The sequence below is a fragment of the Pollachius pollachius genome (assembly GCF_949987615.1).
Source record: "Pollachius pollachius genome assembly, chromosome: 17".
Lineage (NCBI taxonomy): Eukaryota > Metazoa > Chordata > Actinopteri > Gadiformes > Gadidae > Pollachius > Pollachius pollachius.
Genome location: NC_136950.1, coordinates 2,654,261 through 2,677,781, shown reverse-complemented (window position 1 = coordinate 2,677,781; position 23,521 = coordinate 2,654,261). Strand labels below are relative to the sequence as shown.

Genomic DNA, 23,521 nt, shown 5'->3' with positions numbered 1-23,521 from the left:
CTTCCTCTACGAGCAGATCCGCCGTGCCGCCAACGCCTTCTTCCTGTTCATCGCACTCATGCAGGTAGGTCCAGGCCCGCCCAGGACCCCGCCCGACCACAGACCCCCTTGGCCCTTTGATTCTGCAGCCATAGATGATCAGGGCTAAGGGAGGGCTATGGGGGATGCCTTCTTGTCCGACTGAGGCCTTTATTTATCAATACAGAAAGCAAGCTGCTCCTTCCTCCTTCCCTGCCACTGGGTGCGGGAAAGATGGGAGATCTTCACTCTCACCTCACATAATGGAGCTGTCTAGAGCCAGGAGCCTTACGTTCACCCTGCTGTACACTACTGACACTAAGCTTGTCCTGAAGGGTAGTATTTCCCCAAGTTACTGTAAGGAGAACTCTTGTGGCTGGGTGGGTTTGGCTTCCTCACGCATGGGGCCCAAGGCTGCCTGCAGGGTTTCTTAAAGTAACGATTGAACAGCAGCCAACTACATACTTTCTAATCCCCTTCAGAGAAATGTGTCTGGAGATTGTATGTATGCCAAATATTTGCAGTGTGTGATTCGGGGGGTTGTGATTAGGGGGGGGGGGGGACGACACATTGCAGCTGCTGATTGGCCGGCCAGGCACTGGCTGTCAGCTTCCGGTTGAATTACTTTCTGGTTGTTGGCCACCTGGGGCGCGTTTCAAGTCCTTGTTGCAACATTCTCTTACCTGTTGCTTGTTCGTTTCATCCTTGAGTAAGATGTAGCAGTTAGTGGTTGGCAGGAGTGAAGGAGCAGTGTGGAGAGGATACAGCGGAGACTTCAGCATCACCAAGGGCAACGATAACTTGATGTTATGGGCCAATCACAACCCTATTCCACCTGCTGTTTAGGCGAAAGAATCATGACAGTAAAACAGTTTCCAAAGCACTTCCTCTGTTTGAAACTCTGTATACTTGTTCAGAACGTAGTGACTTGAGGCTGTTTCTGTGGCTTTCGGAGAGCTTCTAATCGCTATGAAACAAGACAGGCAAGAAGTCCTCCTCCTGTTACAGTGAGTTTATAGAGCTGTTTCTGTTTCCTTTCCTCAAAGCAAATCCCTGATGTGTCGCCGACTGGTCGGTACACCACTCTGGTGCCCCTCATCTTCATCCTCACTGTGGCCGGGATTAAAGAGATCATAGAGGACTACGTGAGTACCACAGCGCTCCCTACCTCTGGAGGACCCGGCCGCTAGTGGGGCTGTGTGATGCATGGTAGCTGGGGGGAGGTAGAGAGTCTCACAGCGCTCCCTACCTCTCGAGGACCAGGCCATGTGATGCATGGTAGCTGGGGGGAGGTAAAGGATGGCCTGCAGGGTGAACCAATGGCTTGAGAGGCCAAGGGATTATCCAAGTATCAATGACTTAATAACCCTCCGATGACTTCACCTCACCCCCCAAGAAGAAGCAGTTATAACGCATCATCGCCCTCCCCCTGTCGATAACACAGGTCATGGTTGTTAGACGATAGAACAAGAGGAATCAAACACAGACGCCGTTAGTTTAACCTCATGGAGTCGTGTTGAAACCTATCCCTGTTTGACATAATTGAGGAACAATAATAAGAGCCATCTCTCATCCCTCAATAGAAAAGGCACAAGGCAGACAACACGGTCAACAACAAGAAGACAACAGGTAATGTGTGTGTGTGTGCGTGCTTGTTTGTGTGTGACGGTTTTCCATGAGCTCCCGGCATCATGTGGCGTGTCTTTTGTCTGTCCTTCATCGCTGACTAAATGGCCCGATGTTTGTCACTCAACACGGCGATCAGCAGAACAATAGTCTGGTCTCCATGAATACTGTATGAGGAGCTTCTATAGGCTGACGGCCCTGTTGTCCTCCTCTCTTAGTTCTGCGAAACGGAGCCTGGCAGACTGTCATCTGGAAGCAGGTAACCACCGCTACGACGCCACCACCACGCTGACTCCTGTCCTCTCTGTCGGACTCCATCGGCTTTCCCTGCCTCAACCTTTACATGTTCCCTCTCTCTCTCTTCTCGGTCCCTCCTCTTCCGTCTCCTGTCGCTTTCTATCTCTCTGTCCACATGTGAACTCGGTTCATCTCCAGCATCTTGCCTCTTCCGTGTGTACATGTTCTGATGATTGGAAGCTATGCTGTGCTTAACTGACGCTTTATCTCTGTCTCTGTCCCTCTGACTCTGTCTCTCTCCCTCCCTGTCCTCTCTCATCTGTCCATCTCCCTCCTTCCCTCCACTCACCCCCTCTCCCTCGAAAACACCCCCTTTCTCCTACTCTCCCCATCTGCCACCTTGCCTTCACGCTGTTGCAATGCTGAACCCTGGCCACAAGGTGGCAGTAGGAGACATAGTGAAGGTGACCAATGGGCAGCACCTTCCAGCTGACATGGTCATCGTGTCCTCCAGGTCAGCATTGTGTGTGTGTGTGTGTGTGTGTGTTTGTGTGTGCTTGCCTGAGTCAGTACGTGTGTGGTGTTTTATTTTGTTTTTATGACATTGAATGCATTTGTTGAGTCTTGATTGTCATAAATGTTTCTTTGTGTTTTGTCTATCATAGCTGTTTTCAAGCATTATTAAAGCGTCCAGGTTTATTAGTACATGTGTTTCTTTGAAAGCATTTCTTGATGTTTTAAAGATGTCTCTAAATGTGTTAATGTATGGTGTTCTCTCCACAGTGAGCCTCAGGCCATGTGCTACACGGAGACCTCCAACCTGGACGGAGAGACCAACCTGAAGATCCGACAGGTGTGTGTGTGTGTGTGTGTGTGTGTGTGTCTGTGTGTGTGTGTGTGTGTGTGTGTGTGTGTGTGTGTGTGTGTGTGTGCTCAGAGGCCATCCTCCGGCTGGGCTCCAGGGTCGTAGTCTTCTGCTGTGGCATGCATACACTCAACATGTGTATTTAGGAGGAGTTTAAAATGTGGCTTGTTGTTTAAAGGTGTGTGTGTGTGTTCCAGGGTCTCCCGCTCACCGCTGGGCTCCAGTCCATAGAAGAGCTGATGTCTCTGTCCGGTCGACTGGAGTGTGAGGGGCCCAACAGACACCTGTACGACTTCACTGGCACCCTGCGGCTGGAGAACCTCAAGTAAGACCCGCACGGCGCCGTCCACTAGATGAACCGCTCCTGAACCGGTTCTGGCCAGCTTGGTGCATCAGGCCCACCCCCCACGGTCCCTCAAGGTGGGAGCATTGTAATGGGGGATGGGCCTTTAACAGACCCACCCATACTCCATGCGTCCCGGGAATAAACCCCAGCAGCAGGAGTAGCCAACTCTGTTTGGTTCCAGCTGGGAACAAAATCCCCGTTTTGTGAACCAATTCATCAATTCATCTCGTCTAAATGCTCAGAGCGGTTCCATTTGAGCAGGAGAACCGGATTAGAGGCTGTTTCGTGTTGCTGGACAGGGGGAACAGAGACCCCTCTGAAGTCATGGTGACCTCACTGCATTATTGGATGCCAGCAGCATACATTTAATAGCCAATGTTATTAAACGTTTTTCCACTGCCAAATATGCCCGTCTTATGCCCGCCTTTTTACCGGCATGGTCCATGCGTTTACACTGACCGAGATAAAATACTGGCTTGATTTCGCACCACAATTTACCCTCTCGGACCCTACACATATTGAGGATTTCATTTTAATTTAAACGCGGTTATACGACTTGGCGGTTCCAGGGGTGGGACTTTGGTAGAGGTGAGGACGTTGAAATCCACTAGCCGCCCACCATCATGGGAGAGAAGGTGACGCAGTTGCATTTAATAAAGACGTTTAAAGATGGTGTGATCTACGAGAAAGCAGCAGAGGAACTTTCCTTATGAGGCTTTCGTAGGGATAAAAAACATGTGTCAGCAAAAAAAAAAGCACTTTACAATTGTAAATTATAGCCTACACTGAGATGTCGTCTACTCATTCATATGCAAATTATTCTAAAGAGGTCTACTCTACGTGCGTAGCCCCACCTAGTCCAATGAACAAAGAAAGCCGGCTCCATGATGAAGGCGGATTATACCCCCTCGGTTTGACACAGGCAAGACAGTGAAATTGCAGGGTGTGCCAAACCGCGACCGTACCGGCTTGTCAGTGTAAATTGCCTATTGTATGTTGTGGTGAATGAGAGTGGTTGTGTCCCTCAGCCCAGCTCCGCTGGGGCCCGACCAGGTGCTGCTGCGGGGCGCCCAGCTCAGGAACACCCAGTGGGTGATGGGCATCATCGTCTACACGGGACACGACTCCAAACTCATGCAGGTCAGTTGAGACCGGCTGCTCTGAGGTTTTGCATACATTACGGTTAAAGGTCCCATGGCATGAAAATCTCACTTTATGAGGTTTTCTAATATTAATATGAGTTCCCCTAGCCTGCCTATCATCCCCAAGCGGCTAAAACCTGCGTTCGGTGTAAAACAAGCAATAGGTATCCTGCTCCCCATGGCGCGCTCATTTGGAATGTTGCCCCATATATCGTCATAAGGGGCCAAGTTACCCCCCCTTTCTCTGCCTTGCCCGCCCAGAGAATTTGGCCCGGTAATGAGACAATGAGCTACAATCGTGGGAGCGCCACGTGTGTGTGTGTGTGTTTGATTGCACACACTGTAACGCAAGTGTTGTACACTTCTTTCTTATTTGGATAACCGTTCTGTTGTTGGTGTTATGGCGCATAACGCGTCGGTTCTTTTTGTGGAAGTGGAAGAACCAGAGACGTCAGAGAACCAGACGCGGTCATTTGTGATTCTTAATATCGTCTGGAGGCGCACATAGCTTTTGGCCGTGATAATATATATTATATGATACAGATATCTATGTATTATTTGATGTTATTTAGATATAGAGCTCCAGGACTCCCGCCGGAGCACCCGGAGTGTTATATAGTGTTATGAATATTTACAGAACATGGCCAAAGGCTGTGTGTTCCTCGCCATTGCGATACATTCACTGAAAACAGTGTGCATGGTACCATGACCTGAATTTCAGGAACATCTTCAAATACTGTGTTAGGGGCCCACTAATATCTTTAATAAAGCATCCATAATGTAGCATGCCATGGGACCTTTAAGGGAAAGTTCTGTCTGTGTTATTAAATGGTAATAGAATCAGCCCAAATAAATAGTTGCATTTGACAAATAAAGAAAATGAAAGCTAAATTAAATTAGTGTCTGTCTCATCTTCTGCTTTACATTCCTATTTCCCTCTCTTTCATTGACCTTTCTCTTTCATGCGGTGTCTCTGTTGCTCTGTCTCTCTCTGTGTCTCTCTCTTTCTCTTGCTCCCCTCCATGTCTCTGGTTCCAGAACTCAACCAAGGCCCCCCTGAAGCGCTCCAACGTGGAGCGGGTGACCAACGTTCAGATCCTGGTTCTGTTCTGCATCCTGCTGGTCATGGCTCTGGTCAGCTCGGTGGGCGCGGCCATCTGGAACCGCACGCACACCGAGGAGAACTGCTGGTACCTGTCCCGCGTAGGTGAGGACACACACACAGACAGACAGACGTTACGTTCACCCTGCTGTACACTACTGACACTAAGCTTGTCCTGTAGGGTAGTACTTCCCCAAGTTACTGTAAAGAGAACTCTTGTGGCTGGGTGGTGTTTTACTTTATCATGCAGTCATTTAGCAGACCACTTTATTAACCTCGGCTGAGAACAAGCAAAGCATGCAATCAAAATTGGGGAGCAACAAGGAATAGAGTTGAGCACACCTGTTGTGTATGTGTGTGTGTGAAAAATAAGGGTGTAACCCCTGCTTGATTTCACAGGTTCACTCAAACGAGCTCACAAAGGACGACGCGTGTTGTTCTGCTCATTCATCGTGTGTGTGTGTGTGTTCAGGGGACATCTCCACCAACTTTGCCTACAATCTGCTGACCTTCATCATCCTATACAACAACCTGATCCCCATCAGCCTGCTGGTCACTCTGGAGGTGGTCAAGTTCACACAGGCCCTCTTCATCAACTGGGTACGCTGCTGCTATGTGTGTGTGTATGTACATCTGCGAGCACGCGTGTTTGTGTAGTTTATGGTTCTTTAAAACACGACGACAATATAAGAATGGGTTAGGGTTACATTCAGAGGACTTTGTGCCTAGGATGAGGAGATGTACTACAGCGAGACGGACACGCCCGCCATGGCCCGAACCTCCAATCTGAACGAAGAACTCGGTCAGGTGAGAGATGGCTCCTCCCACTTTTGGCTTTCAGAAGAAACAAAGGTTTAGGCTCCTCCCTCCTCAGGTGTCGGTACCGCATTAAGAGTTTGTTGTTTGCTTAAATACATGTTTAACAAACCAAGGACCGTGGTCAAAGACCTGCGTGTTCAAAGACCCCCATGGGAGCGGCAGTAGCTCAGGAGGTAGAGCTGGTTGGCTGGTAACCTGAAGGTCGCTAGTCCTTCAGGTTAGGTTAAGTCTTTGGATGAATGTAAGTAAGCTTTGGATAAAAGCATCAGCAAAATCCCCAAGACCCGCGTGGTCAGAGACCCCAGAACACGCAGGGTTTTTCCATGCCTCCTCTCATTTACTAATGAGCTTGTGTCCAGTATTGGCTTTCAATGAAAACAAGTCCATTCATTTGGTGTCGTTTTTTTGTGTCTCGTCACCCTCTGCTTGTCTTGGTCCAGCTCCCATTTCTCTCCTTATCTCCCCTCGTCTCTCGCAGGTGAAGTATCTCTTTTCAGACAAGACCGGAACTCTGACCTGCAACGTCATGAACTTCAAGAAGTGCACCATTGCCGGGATTACATATGGGTCAGTCTCCTCTCCCCTTTGTGGAGTGATTAAAGGTTGTTCTTCCAAAAGCCGCCTGTAGCGGGCGCCACTGTCCCTTAAACCCTTTGTCAGAAAAACTAGAAGCCTAAAGCCTCGTTTATAGTCTCCTTGTGTGACCTGGGAAGCGTCCACACCACGGAACGCATACAGGGTGACCATGAAGGTCCTGACGTGCAAGACGACTATAAATTCGGCTTTAATTCTGCTCTTTTTTTCTATTCAGTTCCTTTAAAGTAAATACACCTCCTGCTTTATAATAATATAAATAATCCATTTATATAATAGCTATCAAATTGCCTATTATTTTGACCGATCCTATAGTAGACCTGTTGCATGATTTAACGATCCATCGAGTAGATGTGTCCTCTGCTTTGCTTGGATGTGATCAGAGCTAATCAACTTATATCCTGATTGATTTATTCTGCCCTAAACCCTCCACGCCTCAGACACTTCCCTGATCTAGAATGTGATCGTTCAATGGAGGACTTCAGGTCAGTGTGCCCTGCTCTCCTCCTCTATTCTCACCTGTTCACTGCTACACATCAACTATCAACTGTTTTGCTCCGAGTTTGGAGCTCTGCTAATGTGCTCGTTCAACCCCCGATGTCAGTAGTGCTTTTCTGGACATATGAAGAGTCCTCGTGGTAACTGGTAGATATTATGCTGTTATATTTTATGATCTTCTCTCTTCTCCCAGCCAACTTCCAGCCAGTAGCAATAACTCAACGGAGTTTGACGACCCCGCCCTGATCCAAAACATTGAGAACCACGTAGGTCCTTGGGATTGTCCCTTTTAGGGGATTTTTATTCAATTTCAGTTTTACAAATCAGTCAACTGATTGGTGTGTGTGTGTGTGTGTGTGTGTGTCTGTGTGTGTGTGTGTGTGTGTGTGTGTGTGTGTGTGTGTGTGTGTCTGTGCGTGCGTGCGTGCGTCCAGCCCACCTCCTCTCAGATCTGTGAGTTCCTGACCATGATGTCTGTGTGCCACACGGTGGTCCCAGAGCGGGACCAGGAGGCCCTCATCTACCAGGCCTCCTCTCCCGACGAGGGGGCGCTGGTCAAGGGGGCCAAGGGCCTGGGCTTCGTGTTCACGGCCCGCACCCCTGACTCCGTCATCATCGACGCAGTGCGTTATGTTTGTGATGTGCTTTCATCTCGGGGACTGACTTTCACGGCCACACTTTGGTCTTTTCACCCGCCAGTAGAGAAATGTTCTGGCTAAACCATTGTTTAATAAATGGTCAAATCCATCCTATATTGGCTGCTGTTGGGAGTTAGTTTTGGTCAATTAGTTCTGTGTATATTGGATCTGTTTCTATGTCTTTATCTGTGACCCTGTTTGTGACCGTGTGCGTGTTTTCATGTAGTTCATGTCTTTCTAAAGGTCCAATATTTCTGCATGATCGATGTACATCCATGTTTCTTTTTGTTCACCACTGTTGGTGGCGTGTGTGGACGTAAACCGTGTTCGTGTTCAGCTTTACTGAGAGGTCTTCTTCTGTTCTCCACAGAGAGGGAAGGCGCAGACCTACGAGCTCCTCAATGTGCTGGAGTTTTCCAGGTAACCTGACCTACATTTTAAATATGTGCCAGACAGGAGCGTCGCTAGCAATTGAAAACATTCGGGGCTGTAGCCCAGAAGTTGAGTCCTTTTAAAACGGGGGTTTCTCCCCCGAGAAAATTTAAAAAACGGGCTGATGAACATGCAATTGTAACGTAGTTTGAGAAGGAGAGGAAAGATCAATCGTCATTTCTGACTCACGTCGGGGCAGACCTACTGAGTAGTTTAATGTTTACGTTAAGGATAGGAAAGTGCACCACATACACCAGCAGCCAAAATGAGACATTAGATAAACACTGTCATGTGCCTACTGATGTCAAGTGGACCGGGTTGAGTTCACTGCGGGTCTCCTGAATCTGTGCAAACTAAAGCAGCACTAAACAGCAATATCGACGTGATGCGCTATGCAGAGAATCAAATTTGCAACATTTTGCAACAGATACAATATTGCATCTGTCAGTCCTCAAATTTGCTGAGCAAAACTCCAATAATTGTTCTTCATAGTCAACTTATATAGTACATCCATGAAATCAGCCGTTCAAAGCCAGTCTGCATGAATCGAATGACAACTGGATGGCAGGGGATGCGGACAAGGAATACACCGCAGGGGGGAACATGAGAGCCCCAGCTCGCCGCATACTAGTAGCCTGAGTGCTTAAAGCGTGGAACAAGCTGGATACGGAGGGGGTGAAAAACTACTTAAAAGTGTGTGTTTTGTGTGTCACATGTCAATCTGTTCGAGCCTGCACGAGAGTTCACTGTTGTCATTAGCTGTTACGTCTTTCTGACCAATCGCAGTTCAAGGCCCACCTGGGCTGTAACACTTCGGGAGGGGCCGCTCAGTTACTCCCCTCTTGACAAAATCAACTTGGTTGCGACGTTGACAGTTTGTGAGATATGCGTGTGTTGAGTGAGTGAGAGGTTGCGACCGCACAGCTCAGGCTGCCGGACTCATACTGGTTTAAATAATACATTTGATAGTATTTCCCACCTTTGCTGAGCAAGAGTTTTCTTCAAAAGTTCAGTGATTGAAATAAATAAAAGCCCACGCTATTGAAGTTTTACGGTACCACTGTCATGCACCTACCCGATGTCAAGTGGACCGGGTTGAATTCACTGCGGGTCTCTCTTCTTATATCCATCTTACCAAAGATATTTTATTACTGTCCTTCTCAACACTCTCTGATCTCACTAAAAGGCTAGCAGCACGAAACAGAAATATCGATGAGATGCACTATGCATAGAGAAGAAAGAATATCAACGTCGAATTGGCAACAAATTATTCTAAATCAAGCATTTTTACATGATCTTTATAATAGTGATTTGTACCGCATCTGGGAGTGTTTTAAAACTACTTTCATACAGTTCATTGACAAACATGCCCCCCTGAGAAGATATAGAGTCGAAAAGACAACCCATGGTTTAATGAAAACATAGCAAATCTTATTAGACAGGGAGATAGTGCTTGGTCCATGGCTAAACGATGCAATGATCCCAGGTCCTGGAATAACTACAGGGCATTCCGAAATAAGTGTACAAAGTTAGTTAAAACTGCTAAAAGCGACCATTATTTAAATATATAAAATGAAAATCTAAATGACCCTTGTAAATTTTGGAAGTTGGTGAAATCCAAAGAGGGGACTGTAGAAACACCAGCTCTCCCTGATGTGTTAAAAATAAATAAATCTGAGATTAAAGGCAAAGACAATATAATCAATGCATTTAATTATCATTTTACTAAGGCAGCAGCAATAGTTACATCCCATCTTCCAGTACCTGAAAGACCTGTAATGCCTCAAAGTGTAATATCTTCAAGTTGCTTTAATTGTATACCAACTACCATAGGGGTTCACAGACCCATGTACCATAATGTATTTATATTTAACAATGAAATGATATTCAACCATACACTTCATTACACATCTTAACAGTTCAAATGTTGATTATGAACTTCACTGTTGCAAAATGCAAAATACTATAATAATTAAACATAGTGCAAATAACATTTCCCCCCCTTACAAACAGTCATATTCCTGCATCCCAATCAGGCAATGAAGTGTTGAATTTCCAGGTGCTCGTGTTGCCCGGGGTTCAAAATGTTTGGGGACCCAGGAAGTGAGTGAGGCTGTCAGTGTCTGTTTATGTCATGCAAAATGTATGGGTTAACGGCAGAGAGTGAGCTATGGAGCAGATTGGCTGGTACTTAACCGATTACGAGGATGTTTACATGCAAGTAAAAGAAAGGTTTTGTCGTTTGTGATCGCTATGTCTCATGACGAGACGCGGTTGCCAGCACCGCGCGTCAGACTCAACAATACCAGATGTGTGAATGCGTGTGTGCGTGTTGATCAGTTACGTGTTGCTGGTAGTGTCAGATGTACGTGAAAAAGAGGGGCTACCTTTTCACACTCCTACACAATCAGGATTTAGGCAATGTCACAGCACAATCACAGCCACTACTTTAGTCACTAATGACATAATTACTGCTTTAGATAATAAGAAATTCTGTGCTGCTCTCTTTGTTGACCTGTCTAAAGCTTTCGATTGTGTAGATCATGCCCTCCTGGTACATCTTCAAGCATATTGTGTTCAATGACAAAACAGTGAAGTGGGTTTTAGATTATCTGTCTGGGAGAACCCAGTGTGTATCTGTAGATACTAAGAATTCTGCTTTGGTGGAGTTGAAGACAGATGTGCCACAAGGATCAGTATTAAGTATTATCTTATTCACCATTTATATTAATGACCTATGTGTTGGGCTAGACCCAGCAATGGTACACCTCTATGCTGATGACACTGCTCTTTATACGGTGGCTTCGTCGGCTTCCTTAGTTAACATTTAGACTAGTTTTAAATACTAAAAAGACAAAAATGCATGAATTTTACGCATTGCCACTCATCTCTAACTAATATTGAAATCTCAAATGATGATGGCACCCTGTAAGAAAGGGTAGAAACTTACAAATAATTAGGGATCTGGCTTGATGAGAACTTGAACTATGAAACACGCATCGATAATCTTAAAAAGCTTAGACCAAAGTAAAGGTGAACTGAAAAAGTGTTTCTCTTTTGTGGCAGGTTAAGGCTGGTCCAAAGTACCTTTCTACCTATTTTAGACTATGGTGATATATTGTATATACATGCTCCCATTTCTTTCTTCTTTTTTTTTAAGTTGGATGAAGTGTATCATGCAGCGTTACATTTTGTGACAGATGCAAAAGCAAGAACACACCACTGCAAATTATATGAAATGGTCAAATGGACCTCACTGTCACTCTGGAGGAAAAAACATGTTCTCATTTGTATTGCTAAAGCATTGGTTGGTAAACTTCCACCCTACATTTGTAGTCTGTTAACACGCCACACCAGTGCTTGTAGCACTAGGTCAGTAAACATCCCAGCTGTGCGTACAGAATTAGGTAAGACTTCCTTCAGCTCATATGCGCCATACGCATGGGATGATAATAGATCTGAAGTCATTGCCCTCATAGATGTTTTTAAAAATCTCTTAAAAACAACTTTAATAGAACAGTGTCACTGTTCCTAGCTTTTAATCTGTCTAATTAACACTTTTAAATGTATTCTTGCTTGTGGTCTATGTCTTCTCTTTACCTAAGCTGTACTTGTCTTCTTGTATTCTTGCTTTTGCTTTTTATTTGCTTATGCTTTGCTTGTCTGTCTGTCTGTCTGTCTGTCTGTGGTCTCTGTCATCTCTGTACTGTAACTTTACTTGTCGGCTATCTTGGCCAGGACTCCCTGGAAGATGAGATATTATATCTTAATGGGACCTTTCTGGATAAATAAAGGTCAAAAAAATAATAATTAGGTAAGATAAGTAATATTTACAATAAATAAATTCTAAGTAGACAAAACTGTATATATAAAATAAAATAAATCAATTGAAATGTGCAATATGAGGAACATTATTCACAATATGTGCAAAATGCAGTAACCTGAAGTAATGAAAAGTGTACATTTGAAGGGCATTTCAATGTATAAATAGGTGTGCATACCCACACCTGTTCATTGCTCAGCAGCCATGCTTGACGTCTACCGTGTCTGAGACCTTCTGCTCGTCTGTTTGTCCCCACAGTAACCGCAAGCGCATGTCAGTGGTCGTGAGGACCCCCAGCGGGAAGCTCCGCCTCTACTGCAAAGGAGCCGTACGTGTGCCCGACTAGAACACCCGCCTCATACCCTCAGGGTACCTCTGTTCTCGTTGATCATTGTTGTTTCTCCAGGATAACGTGATCTTCGAGCGGCTGACCGAAGCATCACAGTACAAGGAGCTGACTGTGGCCCACCTGGAACAGTTTGCTACTGAAGGTAGGAGGGAGCAAGAGACTAGGAAGGAAGGAAGCTAGAATAGTACCGTAGACATACAAGCTTCTGCCTCCCCCGCAACATTTCTTCAATACTGCATACAATATTGCATACATTTTTAATGGCCTAGGATATTTTATAGTACATGATGCCTTGTTTATTTGGATGAAATTGATTTGTGTCAAAAGTCCTGTTATTAAAATACTAAAATGATTACGATCATGCCTGATACCTGGAACCAAATGGTCGGTCGGGTTAGTTAACTGTTGTTTCCCAGCCAGGTCCCCCTGTGAGGACCAGTTACACTGAAGGCCCTTTCTAGGGTCAAGAGGACTCTGAGCTGGGCTTACTGCTGCCTAACCCTGTTCTCCATGCAGACAGCTAGTCTCGTCTCAATGAAACACCCAAGTCCTGTACAGCGTTGCCAGATTTGGCCAGATTTCTTGCCCAATCTGGCCCAATGCAACACTGGTCCTGTATGTTCCCCTTGGAGAAGAAAAGAAGAGATCAGGTTTTTCTAAAAGTGTTTTCTGAGTCGTTCTCCTCCTCCTCCTCTCCAGGCCTGAGGACCCTGTGTTTTGCCTATGTGGACCTGGAGGTGTCTGCGTACCAGGAGTGGCTGAAGGAGTACACACGCATCAGCACCGTGCTTAAGGACCGCGCCCAGAAGCTGGAGGAGTGCTACGAGCTGCTGGAGAAGGTAGGAGCGGCCAGGGGGACCCGGACACAGGGCTCTGGGTTTAGTGGAACCTAGTGGAACCCAGACACAGGGCTCTGGGTTTAGTGGAACCTAGTGGAACCCAGACACAGGGCTCTGGGTTTAGTGGAACCTAGTGGAACCCAGACACAGGGCTCTGGGTTTAGTGGAACCTAGTGGAACCCAGACACAGGGCTCTGGGTTTAGTGGAACCTAGTGGAACCCAGACACAGGGCTCGGGGTTTAGTGGAACCTAGTGGAACCCAGACACAGGGCTCTGGGTTTAGTGGAACCTAGTGGAACCCAGACACAGGGCTCTGGGTTTAGTGGAACCTAGTGGAACCCAGACACAGGGCTCTGGGTTTAGTGGAACCCAGACACAGGGCTCTGGGTTTAGTGGAACCTAGTGGAACCCAGACACAGGGCTCTGGGTTTAGTGGAACCTAGTGGAACCCAGACACAGGGCTCTGGGTTTAGTGGAACCTAGTGGAACCCAGACTGGGGCTCTGGGTTTAGTGGAACCTAGTGGAACCCAGACACAGGGCTCTGGGTTTAGTGGAACCTAGTGGAACCCAGACACAGGGCTCTGGGTTTAGTGGAACCTAGTGGAACCCAGACACAGGGCTCTGGGTTTAGTGGAACCTAGTGGAACCCAGACTGGGGCTCTGGGTTTAGTGGAACCCAGACTGGGGCTCTGGGTTTAGTGGAACCCAGACTGGGGCTCTGGGATTAGTGGAACCTATTGGAACCCAGACTGGGGCTCTGGGTTTAGTGGAACCTAGTGGACCCAAGACTGGAGCTGTGGGTTTGAAGCCCACTGTCTACAGTCTGTCCCCTACCCCTCATAACGACATGTACCAACATGGAAGACATTTAATGTAGGTCGCTCTGGGAGAAATCTGCAAGAAATCTGGTAAACTGACCTAATGGAAGCCTTTTCCTCTGCGGTTATAGTCTGTGAAATTCCCTTTTTCCTTCTCATCTGCCTCATCGAGGTAAGCCCTACTCCCTCTAGAGTGCTTAGAAGTGGAGTGAGTTCAAAGATGTGGCTTTAGCAAATCCAAAGCAGTTCATGACACGTTAAAAAGCTCCCTCCTAAGTGGCTAAGGTGATTATTAACCTGGTTTTGGGGCTTCCGTCATGTTCCACATCCAGCCAGCAGGGGGCGGAGTGTCCCAGCCGCCGCTCTGGAAGCCCCACACTGTGCTGCTCTTAATAGTCATCTGGGGGGGAAACTACACAAAGGACTAAGGGCTCTGTCCCACAGTGGGGATGAGTGTGGAATGCCACTGTTGTTTTGTACACACCGGTAGCAGAGCTCAAGTAAACAAAGAGAGAGAGAGGTAGGAAAGGAACCAGAGGGGGGGTTTCAGAGGGGCTCATGAATCCACAGCAATAGCGGGCACATGAAGGATTGAGTTAGAGAATAGTGTCTTTAGTTCAATGTGTGGAGAAGTTTAGTGTGAGTATAGGACTAGGAAAAAAATCTGAGGGGGGGGCTGCAGACTGTTAAACCACAGGGCTAATTACCGGCACTAGCCTGCCAAGGTCCTCATAAAACGTGGCGTCAACAGTACCGCACTGTTACCTTGTGTATCAGTGTGTTTGTGTGTGTATGTAAATGCGTCCATCTGTAGCTTTGTGTGTCTGCTGGTGTTCCTGGGAGCCTAATGGGGGTTACATGTGTGTTTTTAAAATGCCAAACAAATTGAAGGAAGTGCATGGGAGGGGGGCACTAGACACAGAGGCCCCAGCATCGCTGTGATTAAAAACGGTATCAGCTGAGTTCATGGCTGTGACTCTGGGCCTGCGTCTTAGATTAGCAGACACACACATGATGTTATCTGATTCACCTTAATAAGGTTCTGCCTTGTTAGGGAGTTGTTGTCTCTTCAGTGAATGTTTAAATCAATAGGTTTAATTCATTTTGAAGTCTTCAACTTGTTGTTGAAGTCCCTTACTTTTCGCAATCAAGGCAATCTCTTAGTGTGTGTGTGTGTGTGTGTGTGTGTGTGTGTGTGTGTGTGTGTGTGTGTGTCCTGTCTCTCTCTCCCACTCTGTCTCTGTGCCCCTTGACCCCCAGAACCTGCTGCTGCTGGGGGCCACGGCCATCGAGGACCGGCTGCAGGCCGGGGTCCCGGAGACCATCGCCACCCTGATGAGGGCCGACATCAAGATCTGGGTGCTGACCGGAGACAAGCAGGAGACGGCCATCAACATAGGTGAGGACTGAGGGCCATAGGGGAGGACTGAGGGACATAGAGGAGGGAGGACTGAGGGCCATAGGGGAGGACTGAGGGCCATAGGGGAGGACTGAGGGCCATAGGGGAGGGCTGAGAGCCATAGGGGAGGACTGAGGGACATAGTGGAGGAGGACTTGATATGTGCAGAAGACTAAAGCTACATTACTTGCTCAACATCTGGTAGTAATGGAGGAAAACAAAGTTGACAGGAATAGGATGTAGCGGGACGTTAGATGTTTTCAAACCCAACATCAGTGAATAGGTTCCCTTCTTACGGTCTTTATTTGTTTTAGTACATCGTGTTCCCAGAAACTATATCTGTGTTGGTTCGATTTAGTAAATATCAATAATTCACTAGATATTTATCATCGGAAGGGTTGAATTGAGAAGGAGTAATGTGTGAATCTGTGAAACAGGGGGATGAATATAGAACAGTGAGGGGGGGGGGGGTAGAATAACCCAGGAAGCACTAATATGGACACAGGAAGCAGAACGCTGTTCACACTCACTTATAGCTGCACGTTGCCGTGGGAAACTGCCCCTAAAGCGCTTGTGTAATGTCACTCATGCCTGGGGCCCGGCTACCTTTTTATCACGTGTGTTTTGATAATTTTTTCGCTAAACCATGAGTGACTCCAATCCTGGTCCTAAGCCACACACACACACACACACACACACACACACACACACACACACACACACACACACACACACACACACACACACACACACACACACACACACACACACACACACACACACACACACACACACACACACACACGTTCTGACGGCAGCTCTTTGTGTATCAGGTTACTCCTGTCGCCTGGTGACACATGGCATGTCCCTCATCATCGTCAATGAGGACTCTCTGGATGTGAGTACACACACACACACACACACTGTACAATACAGTAAGGAGAGGGAAGTGTGTGAGAAAGGGGTTTTCTTGGTGGGGAATGACTTAAGTGGGGGGGGGGGGTTGGTCTGCAGGAGGTTACCGTGGGAACCAGGGTGTGGTGCTCTCCCCAGATTGGTGGGTGGGACTCTTTGTCTGTGCACAGGTGGAGGTAATTACAGTGTCTGGTGTCCTATAGGAGAAAGGGATGAAAGGAGATGGAAACTACTGCCACTATCAATTCTTTCTTTCTTTCTTTCTTTCTTTCTTTCTTTCTTTCTTTCTTTCTTTCTTTCTTTCTTTCTTTCTTTCTTTTAAATGTTGTACAAGTTGTGCCTCATGTGTCAGTCTTAAGTATATAATATACAATATTTGTCGTAGGGGATGGGTTAACCTAGCGATTGTAAGTGCTTGGCACTTGGTTCTGTGAACATCCCTCCTGTACCGACAGAGATATATTGTTTAACCTTCTTCTGACAAATGTTCTTATTGTAATTTCCTTTGGATAAAAGCAGCTGATAATCCTTTAAATGTAAATGTAAATATAAAGAACACACATCCATTTGATTCAAACTATCGGCCTAAATGTAAACTGAACAATATGTCTGACTCTGTCTCCTGGTTTAGTCGATGCTGTGTGTGAGAGTAAGTGAGTTAGGGGCTCTGCCTACTTCACACATCCCTGCTCCTCTAAGTGGATTGATTACTGTCATGTGAGAACACACACACACACAAACATGCACAACCCCTCAAAGGCATGCACACGCATTGCTTGCTCTGTTTTACATGGCTTATTTATCTAGGAGTAAAAGGCGAATCTTGTTTATGAAATGTGAGTGCAGCTACGAGGCCCATGTTAATCTACCAAGGCACGTATGTATTTGTGTGTGTCTGTGTGTGCGCACGTGTGTGTGTGTGTGTCTGCGTGTGTGTGTGTGTGTGTGTGTGTGTGTATGTGTGTGTCACCACAGCTGATTGACACCCGACCTGAACCCTACGTTAGATTAGCCTGCCATTCATTTGTTTTACCAAAATGCCTGCAAAGCTTCGACTGTTGGAAAAAGGCTGGTTGTTCTCTATATAAATTAACAATAACAATGTTGAAGCTTGAATTAAATTTGAGTAATTGGACCACAGAAAGAAAATGGACGTAAAGAGGAAAAATCCTGATTAATGGAATGTTCTAGGCTGATTGCTATGTAGAACCAAGCTAAAGCTGTTGGAGAAGAGATGGAGCTTCAGCCGCTAAACACCCCTTATAGTACAGGCTAGAGTCATGCAGTCATTCACTGTGTATAGGACAGGCTAGAGTCATTCAGTCATTCACCTATAGTATGTGCTAGAGTCATGCAGTCATTCACCTGTAGGACAGGCTAGTGTCATGCAGTCATTCACTGTATAGGACAGGCTAGAGTCATGCAGTCATTCTCCTGTAGGACAGGCTAGATTCATGCGGTCATTCATGGCCAACCGGTTCACTGGTTCTCGGGTCATACTGACCCGAGACCCCCGGTTGGTAACCGGCAGCATGTCGATTTTAAGTCAGACATTGTGTAGCAACACTCAGGGTTTGAACATTAAACACTGGGTTAACTTGGTTAGTGGGTTGGAATCCTGACCAGTATGGTGGGGCCCAGTCTAATGGGTATCTATGGTTCTGAAGAGACAGACTCAAGCATTCACATTGCTCTTTTCTTACTGTTGATACTTTTTGAAAAATAAGAACTTGACAAAATATGACAACATGATTATTGTGATCGGATTCAAAATGTCAGAGTTGGAGGGAGTTTAAAACGACGTTTTTCCGATTAAATGTATGAAATGTAAAGAGTGGGTGTGGAGCTTTGGGCGGGTAGGCTGGGGCTTGGCCCAGATGAAAGCAAAGCCGCCTTTACGAGTGAAACTTATCTTACGTCCAACTTAAAATACCTTCCCTAGATATAACACAGATCGTATGCATGTGTGCATGCGAGGTGGATGTCCTGATGAGCTATTGAAGGACCTGGATCGTGTTTCCTTATCAACTTCTCACCTCCAGATCAACCGTTGAACCGTTTCCATTCATCTCCTCATTTCCAATCCTTTGAGTGGAAACCTGTCCTTCTTGTCAGTTCTCGCTCACTCCTTCTCTCTCTCATATGCATGCTTCTTCTGTTGTCCCTCTCTCGCCTCCATCATGTCCTCCCCACCCCACACCCTCCACGTCTGTCAGCACCCTTCCTATGCACAGGAAGAGAAGTGAGCCGGCGTGTATATTTATATCCGTTAAGTGTGTGTGTGTGTGTGTGTGTGTGTGTGCGTGTGCGTGTGCGTGTGCGTGTGCGTGTGCGCGTGCGCGTGCGTGCGTGCGTGCGTGCGTGCACATTCCTATACACAGTAGAAGGAGATGGGGGTGTTAGGGGCACCGAAGATGACGCACAGATAGAGAACGAAACAGACGGCACATAGATGGAAACACTCAGTCACACACTCAGAGAGTCACACACTCAGAGAGATGGAGAGGCAGGGAGAGACATAGATGGAGAGGAAGAAACCGAGAGGAAGACAGAGAAAAGGATTCAGATGGTTGAAGAGATTCATAGAGTGGCACGGAGAGAGGGACGAGGAGCAGGTCTATAGTGGCACGGAGAGAGGGACGAGGAGCAGGTCTATAGTGGCACGGAGAGAGGGACCAGGAGCAGGTCTATAGTGGCACGGAGAGAGGGACGAGGAGCAGGTCTATAGTGGCAGGGAGAGAGGGACGAGGAGCAGGTCTATAGTGGCAGGGAGAGAGGGACGAGGAGCAGGTCTATAGTGGCAGGGAGAGAGGGACGAGGAGCAGGTCTATAGTGGCAGGGAGAGAGGGACGAGGAGCAGGTCTATAGTGGCAGGGAGAGAGGGATGAGGAGCAGGTCTATAGTGGCAGGGAGAGAGGGACGAGGAGCAGGTCTATAGTGGCAGGGAGAGAGGGACGAGGAGCAGGTCTATAGTGGCAGGGAGAGAGGGACGAGGAGCAGGTCTATAGTGGCAGGGAGAGAGGGATGAGGAGCAGGTCTATAGTGGCAGGGAGAGAGGGACGAGGAGCAGGTCTATAGTGGCAGGGAGAGAGGGACGAGGAGCAGGTCTATAGTGGCAGGGAGAGAGGGACGAGGAGCAGGTCTGCAGTGTCAGGGCTCTGGGCGCTTTAAGGGGTAATCTGATCCTTTGGGCGCCCCTCCTCGTCAAAACAATGAGCGTGAGCATTGGCTCCTGGGTAAACGACCTGGGACGCTGTGACGGTTACATGCTCCATATGTCCTCTTCAGACCACATGCCAGAAACAGACAGACAGACACCACACAGACAGACACCACAGAGACCGACAGACACCACAGAGACCGACAGACACCACAGAGACCGACACCATAGAGACCGACACCAGAGAGACAGACACCAGAGAGACAGACACCACAGAGACAGACACCACACAGACAGACAGACACCACACAGACAGACAGACACCACACAGACAGACAGACACCACACAGACAGACAGACACCACAGAGACAGACACCACAGAGACAGACACCACAGAGACAGACACCACACAGACAGACACCACACAGACAGACACCACACAGACAGACACCACACAGACAGACACCACACAGACAGACACCACAGAGACAGACACCACACAGACAGACAGACGGACACCACACACACATGCACACACATATTGACACGGACAGTAACACACCCACACACACACACACTCTGACACCAACACACACTGAGTCAGTCACATACTAATATAATTATTTACTTTAGAAATAAATTAGAATGTGTTAAGTGAAGTCAGAGCAATGTGGCTGCATGGGGAGTTCTGTGCTGCTGTGTCAGGCTGTCCACCAGCCTGCAGCTCGGCCTCCCCTCCTTACCTTCTACCCATCTTTAACTCAAAAGCTCACACTGGCACATGAAACACGTATATCAACAGGCTCCAACCAGCGGAAATCAATATGGTCGGCCTCCTCCATCATAGAGGGCCACAAACACACACAGACAGACAGAGTATGTTGAAACATGATATTTTTCTCTTTCTGGCCATGATAGACCAACGCACATGTAGGTCAGGGCAATCGACTTGATAGTCATCTGTCTTTTCCCACAAGCCCCCTGTGTTGTCGTTCCAATGCCTGCATCACAGCACTTAAGCAAACATCCTCCCTCCTGTGTTCATAAATCATCCACTCGCACGTGCACAGAATTACAGCCACTACGAGCCAGTCCCACAATGAGCTTTCCACAAACGTGCCGTTTTTTAGAGGAGGGTCAAGGTGGAGGGTGGGGGTGTGGCCCTGAGCAGCTTGTGGCCACGGTACCATGTGCTCTGTTTACAGTGGATGTATCGCAATGGCGAGGTGCACACAGCTTTTGGCCGTGTTCTGTAAATAATCTCTGTGTGCTCCGGTGCGAGTCCTGGAGCTCTATATCTAAATAATATCATATTATACATAGATATCTATATCATATAATATATATTATCACGGCCAAAAGCTGTGTGCGCCTCCAGACGATATTATGAATCTCAAACGACTGTGTCGGGTTCTCCAATGTCTCTGGTTCTTCCACATCAATCGGAATTTTCATGCCATGAGACCTTTAACAACATTGACGTGTTTGGAAATGATCATAAAAAATCATATACATGCTCATTGGTTGTATAAAAAGCAGACTGGTCCATCTGCTTTTTAAAACCATAAGCACGTGGTAAGACTACACATACAGTGTGTGTGAGAGCGATAACAGAGGGGATGTGGATGTTTGCACAGATGTGCAGGCTGATAATTACACAGCGTAGGACATCTGAGTGGTGATAGAATCTGCACTTCAGATATGAACACGTCTCCATCTGTGATGATACATGTACAGAAGCCTCCGCTATCGCTCTTGTTCTCTCTCTCTCTCGTTTGTTTTCTCTCTCCCTCTTTGTCTCTCCTTTCTCTCCTTCACTACCTCTCTCCCTGGCTCTCTTCTCTACTATTTATCTTTTAAATGCCCTTAATCTTTTACTCTTTCTCTGATTTGTTCTGCCTAACCCCTTCCTCTTCCTCCCTTCTTCCTCCTCATCTCCTTCCTTCCTTCTAGTCTTATGCCCTTGTACCTTGCCAGCCCCCCTCCACCCGTGTGCGTGTGTGTGTGTGTGTGTGTGTGTGTGTGTGTGTGTGTGTGTGTGTGTGTGTGTGTGTGTGTGTGTGTGTGTGTGTGTGTGGGATGAGAGAAAGTGAGCTGTGAGATCTCACCTACCTCCCCCGCCCAACACCATCACCCCCAACCTCACCCAATGTTTCTGTCTGTGTGTGTGCAAAGATTTTACTACATACACATGAAACTGTATTCATGGGATCGTCTTAAGTTTGTATTCTTATGTCAGACTTTCCCAGCTCAGAAGCAAACAAAAAATAACATTTTTGTTGGAACCAGAAATGTCTACGAGTGAGATTCTGACAAATGGCAAAAACAATCCTTGATTGCGTCAGTGTTTTTTTTCTTTCTAAATGTGGTCTCTAATACCGTGAGATTTCTTAGTTCTATGTCCCCTGACTAGGTTCTATTTGTGTTCATGCGTGGCTGTCTTATGTCAGGACACATCCAGCATTCAGCGTTGGCTTTCATCTGAAGACCAACTGGAGCTTGTGGTGGCTAACTTCCTGCGCTAACTAGTGGTTACCTTCCTTTAGCTCAGGTTTCGGATTTGGCTGACTTAAGCAAAGGTTATTACCCTCCCTAGGTTCCCCTAAGTTAGCTAAGATTCATAATTCCACAATGATCAGTGCTGTGCTCCGATCAGTGCTCAGCTACGGAGCCATGTTTGGTCGTTATAGGGAGTGTTTGTGCTCCTCTTGAGTTTAGTTTGGGTTAGGTTATTAAACAGGTCAATACCTTGCGGTCTATAACTGTATCATTGTATGGGGCCACAGAGGAGGGCCGTCATGGAGACCTTTTAAACCCAGAGACCTCACACCCAGTGTTAGCGTAATGCCGGTCTAGCTTTCTCCCTGTTTATTAACATGGTTTGCAGGCCAGGCCATGTGGAGTGTCTTTCCTCTGTCCTGGGATGAGGACAGAATAAACAGTGTTTTACTAGCGTCGGTGGCTTTCCTACTCAGCGCCTTTCACCTCATCCAGGCCCCCGGTGCCCACGGCCAGTGTTTCCAGATTGGCCCAGATTTCCTGGCCAATCTGGCAACCCTGGCTGCAGCCTATTTGGTGGGCAATCTGGCCAAATCTGGCAACACTGGCCACGGCAACATGTATGTACCAGAGCTTATTTTTTTCTCACACGCATACGCGCACATACGCTCACACATGGCCTAGTGTTGGTTTCCCCCGCCCTAACTACGCTGTAATCACTCTGAAATCCGTTCATTCTGTTTTTGTTTTCCTTCTTCCTCCTGTTTTGGAAAAGGTGAATGCAAACGGCATTCCAGAGTCAGAGCAGAACTCACACACGCCCCGTGCCACACAACAAGAGGACCTTCTCTTTCTTTTTTTAAGGGGGAAGGGGGGCGGGGTGGGGTATGGCATGTATGCAACACTGTCAACAGTAAAGAGTGTGCATTGTTCCTGTGTGTGTGTGTGTGTGTCTGCGTCTCTGGACTCGCTGCATACTTCGTTGGGTCATCTGGAGAGGGTCACGGGTCGTTTGAGGTCGACTGCCCCCCGATAATGAAGCATGTCACTTCAGAGGGCTGTGGAGGGAGATACTATTTTTAGTTGTGTCGGGCGGGTATTGTTCTGTCTTTGTAGGATGCATTCCTTGTCCAAACGTCTGGTATCGTGTAGCTCTACAGTATCGCTATCAACACAGCCTCTCACTGGGGGAACTCCCCCAATGCTGGAGTGGGATTAAAGTGTTTACCATTTAGATTACTCATTTGGACATAATTTAAATCACTTATATTTTGCCATATGGTCTGTATGACCGTTACCTAGGTAACTCACTGCCATCCCAATGGGAGTCCCTCTCCTCTGGGATTATTTATTTTCCTTCATGGGAGTTCGTCGTGGAGAGTTGAGGATTGGCGGGAGA

The 23,521-nt window shown here is 47.1% G+C and overlaps 1 protein-coding gene across 1 annotated transcript in view; it reads left to right on the top strand.

The window, feature by feature from the left end:
* Positions 1-2,300: 2,300 nt before the first annotated feature.
* atp8a2 (ATPase phospholipid transporting 8A2) overlaps positions 2,301-23,521 on the top strand; it is a gene marked incomplete at both ends in the record, with an annotated part of 34,838 nt that continues 13,617 nt past the window's right edge. The window contains 16 exons of the mRNA XM_079754578.1: positions 2,301-2,395; positions 2,665-2,734; positions 2,944-3,071; positions 4,121-4,232; positions 5,273-5,441; positions 5,809-5,936; positions 6,066-6,143; positions 6,634-6,722; positions 7,441-7,513; positions 7,682-7,870; positions 8,256-8,305; positions 12,399-12,468; positions 12,547-12,631; positions 13,189-13,328; positions 15,409-15,547; positions 16,381-16,445. Coding sequence (XP_079610704.1) covers positions 2,301-2,395; positions 2,665-2,734; positions 2,944-3,071; positions 4,121-4,232; positions 5,273-5,441; positions 5,809-5,936; positions 6,066-6,143; positions 6,634-6,722; positions 7,441-7,513; positions 7,682-7,870; positions 8,256-8,305; positions 12,399-12,468; positions 12,547-12,631; positions 13,189-13,328; positions 15,409-15,547; positions 16,381-16,445 — 1,680 coding nt within the window. The remainder of the gene's footprint in view (positions 2,396-2,664; positions 2,735-2,943; positions 3,072-4,120; positions 4,233-5,272; positions 5,442-5,808; positions 5,937-6,065; positions 6,144-6,633; positions 6,723-7,440; positions 7,514-7,681; positions 7,871-8,255; positions 8,306-12,398; positions 12,469-12,546; positions 12,632-13,188; positions 13,329-15,408; positions 15,548-16,380; positions 16,446-23,521) is intronic.